General features: G+C 37.6%; 1 protein-coding gene across 1 annotated transcript; it reads right to left on the bottom strand.

The window, feature by feature from the left end:
* Positions 1–5,065: 5,065 nt before the first annotated feature.
* Positions 5,066–6,078, bottom strand: LOC105038848 (uncharacterized). Its single transcript, XM_010914760.4, has 2 exons — positions 5,667–6,078; positions 5,066–5,524 (listed from the first exon to the last, which is right to left on the bottom strand). Exons 1-2 carry the CDS (start codon positions 5,757–5,759, stop codon positions 5,267–5,269), a joined length of 351 nt encoding a protein of 116 aa, XP_010913062.1. The 5' UTR covers positions 5,760–6,078; the 3' UTR covers positions 5,066–5,266.
* Between the last annotated feature and the right edge of the window lie 1,244 nt (positions 6,079–7,322).

Below are 7,322 nucleotides of genomic sequence, written 5' to 3'. Positions count from 1 at the left end.
CTGCTCAATTGGCCTGGTAATGTTTTTCCAATTCTTTGGTTGATAAATATAAAAAAAAGTTAGTTAATTTTTCTATTGATCAACTTACTCATATTCTTATGCTTTTATTTATACATGAAATGGTGAAAAAATTTTATCCACCTAGAAGGTGGGCAAATTATTTATCCATCAATTAGAAAAATGACTTTATTTTATTCCTAAAATAGCTTTAATTTTATAATAATAAAACTAATATAATAATATACTAATAATATAATATATTATTATAATATTATATAATATATTATCTATATTATATTATAATATAATATAGATAATATATATTAATTATATTATAATAATATATGGTAATAGTTTTTTCTAGGGGTATTTTCATCTTTTTACTTTTTTTCTATTCTTGGCTGTCTGATTCAATGTGGACGGCTTAGATGTCTCTATCGGCAACTAGATAAAATATGTGGCTGGTATAGTAAATATTTTAAATATAAGGATCATTTTAACATTAAATGGATGGTAGGTTTGGTGATTAACTCAGAATTTAGGATATTTTTTTCAAATGTCCTACCAAAGGTGGTGGAAAAGGGTTTGTAAGGTAGCTGGGTCGCTATCAAAGGTGAAGGAAGAGGGGAGGTTGGGTCTTCGCCGAGGGAGGACGAGGAGGAAGGTGGTCGGTAGGGTTTATCATTAAGGGTGGAGAAGGAGGAGGAGGGGGACTGGGTGGTTGTCACCATCGTAGAGGAGGAAGAGGCTAGGGAGGAGGAGTTGGGGGGGGAGGGCGTTGAGGGTAGAGGAAGAGGAACAGAGAACCGGGGATGGAGGAGGAGAAGAGGGCAGGGCAGGTCAAACGGTTGGGGAAGAAGCCGAGGAGGAAGAGAAGAGATGGAGGTGCCGATGATGTAGTGGAGGCAGAGGATCTCTCCATCACTGCCATGGGCGAGGAGGATCATAGCCTTGTGGCCGCTGTCAAGGTGCTCGACCTCATATGATTTTTCGTGTGCCGACTGCCATCGAACCCTGAGGACCACCTCCTTCGCCGTCGTTGTTAGCGAAGTATGTCGTAGAGTAGGGTCATGGAATTAGTAATGCAGGTGTTACCATGATGCATGTGACGATAGCGTTGGAACAGTAAAGGCAACTTGACCCCACCCCATTCAAAAAAATAATAAAAAAATATTTTTATTAAAAAATAATAAAAGATAAAAAAATGTTAACCCCTATTTAATTTTTTTGTCGAGTCTTCAAGAGAAAATTCTCTAAATATCTTTATAGGACGACTGGTTAAGATATTTCTTGCCTTGTCAGAAAATAATATTAAAAAGCACCAAAGCAAAATCCTATTATAACATAATATATTATCTATATTATATATAATATCACACATAGAAAATATAGTCAAAAACTTTAACATGTCCAGAAAAATAATAATGTAAAATAATATATGTAAAAAAATATAAATAAATTAATTTTTTATTTAAAAAATATTTAGAAAATAGTTATCCAAAAAAATTATAAATTTTTAGATAATTTTTTTACCCCCTAAAGAATAGGCCTTCGAAGCTAGCAAAGGAATTGAAATAACATCTTGGCCCTTCCACACGCGGTGAAGAAACCATGGCTGTCAGCTCCCTTTCTTTTTCAAAAACTTGTTTATTTGTAAATGAGATTAATTATCCCAAAAGTCTTCGAACCATTTGGAGATTTTCAATTTCCTTCTAACCTTCAACTTAATGTAATCGCTAAACTTTCAAAATTTTCAATTCGTATCTTAGCTGTGAATTCCGTTTTGCTGCTATGATAGAATTATCACGTACTATCATACGACCTGCTTATGTAACAAAATAGGATGAAGCAGTATCACATAACAATTCCATCGTAATAGTCAAATAAAATTTATAATTAAAATTTAAATTAAATAAATTAAAAAAAATTAAATAATTTAATCGTACTAAATTGAAATTAAGAATGAAATTAAAAATTTTCAAATATTCAACGTTTTTTTTTTTTTTCCATAAATAATCCTCCGCCAATCGCCATTGTTGGAGTAATCAAAACGTGAACTTTAGTGGTGCAGTACGAGAGAAAGGCCCTCGATCAGTGCGGGCGGCAGGTAGTCACATATTGCATGGCGACTGCAGAAGTCTCCAACCATGCTCTGTTCCTTGTGCCGAACTGCAAGCAGCCTGAAAAGGGGATCCTATTGGTAAACAAAAGTTTCAAGTGTCCCTGATCTAGCTAAAAGATGATTCCCCCACGGCGAAAAAATCTACATTGAATGGACTCCAGCGACAAGCATTACCACCCAATGTTACTGGATATCTGGAGCAAGCAGGGTACCTGTGCATCCTTTCAAGCTACTCAGTGCTTTCACAGAGGGAATGCACTAATGGACTGGCTTGATATGCATTGAGATGGGGCCTATCTGGGCCATCTATTAGCTACTCCAGTGGCAATGGCTATAGTTGTTACTTTATAAGATGTGAATACTGGAGCTGCTAGTTTCATTCCAGTGCGTGACACCTGTGAGATACTGGTATATATAATAATCGATGTTGAATCTTGTGGTTGATTGTTTTCACTGCCTCTTGCATGTGTATATGTGCTTTTTACATGAAAAGAAGACAAATATATCAGTAACTGCAGATTCTCTCTGCATATTTTCTTCTAATTTCTAGTTATCTAAATTCTTGACCAGCCATGATCAATGGGATCTCTAAAGAATTAGCAAATGAGAGTTCTCATCTTTCTCACACTGTTGTGTCTCTGTGGAATTCAAGTATAAATCAAGGTCTTAGATGCAGCAATGGCATGAAATTCCCACCATCAGTTGGATATAATTCTGGACAAAATGAGTCAATGACAAAAAAAGGATTCTAGATGGCGAGATAAGGCATTCAGGGCATTTAAAATATTTTCTTTCTTAAGAAAAAGGAAACAATGTGACTACCAGAAGAGTATCCTATCTAGAAGACATTTTCTTGTTTGCAGGCTAGAAGGAGACACAAATCAGAGTGGAGCACACACTAAGGTGACTCTCTAAGACAAAGCAGCTGATGAAAAACATCTAAATCTCATGATTGGATGAAGATAACGAAAAAGAAAACTATAATGCCCTACAGATCAAGAAAATCATTTGTAAAGCTCCCATCCCCGAGAGGCATTCTTCTCTCCATTCTCCACAAACATTTTCTGGAGTAATATTAGGTCCTGGAGACCAAACTGACATGATCTACTCTCTAGGCATCATTAATTGTGTTTATATTCCTCCTCTTTTCTTTACTGAGTTAAGCACATCAGAGGCAAAATGCTTTGAGTGACTAACAGGAAAGCTATAAGTAAATTTGTAGTGATGTTACATCATTTCCCTCCTCTTCCCTGCACTACAAGTCATAACTCCCTATTCAAAGTAGACTTTTTAAACCATAGTAAAGGTCATGTTTTCTAATGTTCCCTTGCTCGCCTACAGATTATGACATAAAACTTCATTGTGAAAGCTCTAGTTTAGGGGTTTATGTACCAACCACAATTGCCACAAAAGAGTTCCGTGATGTCCTCATTGCAGTATGTGTATATCCACCACACAAGCTTCGCTCTTGTACACAATGCATACAGAGATGAACAACCCTTCCATGTCATGCATGGCAACAACAAACTGCAATAAAGGTTGTGGGGTCATCATTCATCAAGCCTACCATGTTCAAGAGAGTTCACATGCATGGGACAGCAACAAGTTCACCTACTTGATTAAAAAAATTAAGATTTGGCAGCTCCCCAGATAATTCTAAGCAAACCTATTTGAACTCTTTTCTAGTAAATAATTCCAAAGATATTATTGCACAGAAGATTTAGAAAGGGAAACATTTTCTTCATTGATCCCAACATAAAAGAACAGACAAAGTCTAATGATGTTTTTGGTTTCTTCCAACTTCACTGTTTACAAAATGCTCCTGTACCAGACTTGAGAAAGCAAAAAGAACCTTTAACTTAAGACACACTATTATCTCCCTTCAAAATATTTTATGCACTTACATTCTAACAAGCACATCATGCTCAGAGAAGAAAAGTAACCGAATAATAGCCCATCCTCACAAGAATCACACAATCCAACCCTACCACATAATTGTAATCTTTAATGCCTCTACCCAACTTCCACCCACCTTAGCACTTTTACTTACACAGACAATGTACCATTGTGCATTGACAACTTCCCACACCCTTTCCTTGTTACCTATTCAAGCTCTCCTCACTCATTAACACCATCATCATTTTTTGGCTAAAAAACTTATAGTTATCTCTACCCAACTTCCACCAACTTTAGCACTTTTAGTTACACAGACAATGTACCATTGCACATTGACAACTTCCCACACCCTTTCCTTGTTACCTATTCAAGCTCTCCTCACTCATTAACACAATCATCATTTTTTGGGTAAGAAAACTATAGTTATTTCTACCCAACTTCCACCCACCTTAGCACTTTTTGTTGCACAGACAATGTACCATTGCACATTGACAACTTCCAACACCCTTTCCTTGTTACCTATTCAAGCTCTCCACACACATTAACACAATTATCATCTTTTGGATAGGAAAACTATAGGAATCTCTACTCAACTTTCCCCCACATTAGCACTTTTAGTTACACAGACAATGTACCATTGCGCATTGACAACTTCCCACACCCTTTCCTTGTTTCCTATTCAAGCTCTCCACACTCATTAACACAATAATCATCTTTTGGATAGGAAAACTATAGGAATCTCTACTCAACTTCCCCCTACCTTGGCACTTTTGGTTGCACAGACAATTGTACCGTTGCACATTGACAACTTCCAACACCCCTTCCTCGTTACCCATTGAAGCTCTCCGCACTCATTAACACAATTATCATTTTTTGGATAAGAAGACTAGGAATCCACATCACTTCTGACAATATCAAAGCCAGTGAAAATGAAAGCCCTCATGAAATTAAAAGCAAAACAAACAAGCGAACTCATCTCTTTTCCCACTCTCCTTTTGAAGTCTAATATGTTCAACACTAAACTTCCAGTCCAAAAATGCAAAGCAGTAAAAGAAAGAAGGCCCATGTACTTTATATATTATCAGCAGAACCTTATGCAATGCAGCACATGCTTATACAATAAACCAATACAAAAGAAACAAAGAGATTAAAACAGATATCCTTTCTTCACAGTTGACACTCCCAACACAATGACTCATGACTAAGAGAAGATAGATGATATAATTTAGGAGAGGAGGGCAGGGAAACTTAAAGGTGGCATCCAAAGCAGTTACAAGTCTTGGGTGTGAAGGAGCAGAAGCCAAAGGGCCTGTTGGGTATGTTGCACTTGATGGCATAGCAGCAGGGGGAAGGCAGGCAGAGGCCCCTGGGGCCTCCACAGCAAGTGCAGAGGGCACAAATCCGGAAGCTATTCAGCCGCCGCCTTTGCTGCAGCAGCATTTCATCGAGCACCATCGATTTCGGCCCCGATACCGGCTTCATCGCCGCCATTGGCTGGCTCGCCACCTGCCACAAAATTCCAACATTCCCATTAGAAACAACTAAGATAGAGGATTGAATGAAGAAGAAAAGAAAAAAAGGTGATCAATGCTCAATTTGGAGAGATCAGAAACAGAACAGTGAGAGGTGAAGAGAAGGAAGAACACACATGAGACATGGATACTCTGGGGGATATGGAAGCTATTAGGAGGAGCAGTAGGAGGAGAAAGGTGTGGGAGAGGGCTCCAGAGGCAGAAGCCATCTCTTATGGGGGGGCTTGACAAAGGGGAGGAATGATGATATTCTCTCGTTTCTGGTTCTGTTTGCACTTTAAAGGAAAGGGGAGGGGGTTTTGATGGGGTTTGGAGCATTTAATGCTGGGTGTATGGGAGGTTACATGTGAAAGGTTTGGTTGGAGGAGGAAAGAAAGGGTTTTGAGAGGAGGGGGAAGGGTTTGAGGGCTTTGCCTTTGACTAAGGGAGGAGCCCTTCCCCTTCCAACTGTAGGTTGGAGAATGGGGCAAGTTCTCCTCCCCAAGGGCTTTGCCACAGATGGGTAAAATGGTAAGGACCATGGTGGCAGATGGCTTCTACTCTGTTTTGTTCTGGCAGGAGAGCAAGAGAACTTATGGCTGCGGTAAATGGCATCTGAGACCTTGAGGTTGGAGTGGGGACCAGTGGGATGAGAGCAGGATTGGTTAATTTATTATAAATAAAATAATAATTATTTAATATAATCATAAATAAAAAATTAATTATATTAATTAAAAATATAAATTTTATAATTTTATAAATTTATACTTCTTTACAAGTTTAAAAATTACATATACATATATATATATATATATATATATATATATATATATATATATATATAAATCATATAAGATCCTCTTTGTTGTCCTCCTCATCCTCCTCCTACTTCTGTACATCCTCTCTAGTAGCTGAAGGATGAGAGCCAGATGTTCCAACATCCTGTAATGAAGAAAAATAAAATATTATTAATAGATATATATATATATATATATATATATAAATCATATAAGATCCTCTTTGTTGTCCTCCTCATCCTCCTCCTACTTCTGTACATCCTCTCTAGTAGCTGAAGGATGAGAGCCAGATGTTCCAACATCCTGTAATGAAGAAAAATAAAATATTATTAATAGATTTTAATACGAAAACGTATATATTGATACGCAGATGCATATTTCGATATACTACTTCAATTTTCAAACAGATTATTCTTATACGTTTTATTTTATGATACGGAGGTATAGACACCTCCGGTCCATCGTTTGAATGGTTAGATTGAATTTTTATCCTCTAGATCTCCTTTCCAGACTCAAATCTAAATATGTAAAATTTTTAAATATAAAATTTTAAAACAAGTAAAAAAAATTATTAATAGACTTATCTGTTGTGATAACTGTGACAACGAATCTAGCTGATCGCGTAGATTCAGATCCTAGAGAATCTCAATGATCGTATCGCGAACGGTGTCTCGGAAGCTCTGAGATCGCTAGCTCCAAAATCTCTCCACGATCGATCCTCCACATGTGCGTTAGCCCACGTCTGGATCGTCGAGCCCTGAGAGGAGGATGTTAATGAAGAGTATCGAGCTGCTGAAGGATTGATGCTATGGCCGAATCTTATGATCCGGCTCCTACTCATCCTTTTGGTGGCCCTGAGCCATTCCTTAAGGTCAAGGAGGAGCTGAGAGGACGGATCCTCGCCATACCGTGATATGAGATACTCCATGTAATTCGGCCTTCCCTAACAAGTAACCTATGCTAAGCAGCAGATTCTACTAAAACGATGATAAAAAA

Source organism: Elaeis guineensis, chromosome 1 (genome assembly GCF_000442705.2).
Source record: "Elaeis guineensis isolate ETL-2024a chromosome 1, EG11, whole genome shotgun sequence".
In the NCBI taxonomy this organism is placed as follows: Eukaryota; Viridiplantae; Streptophyta; class Magnoliopsida; order Arecales; family Arecaceae; genus Elaeis; species Elaeis guineensis.
The sequence above is the reverse complement of the archived record's forward strand: the minus strand, read 5'-3'. Positions and strand labels throughout refer to the sequence as shown.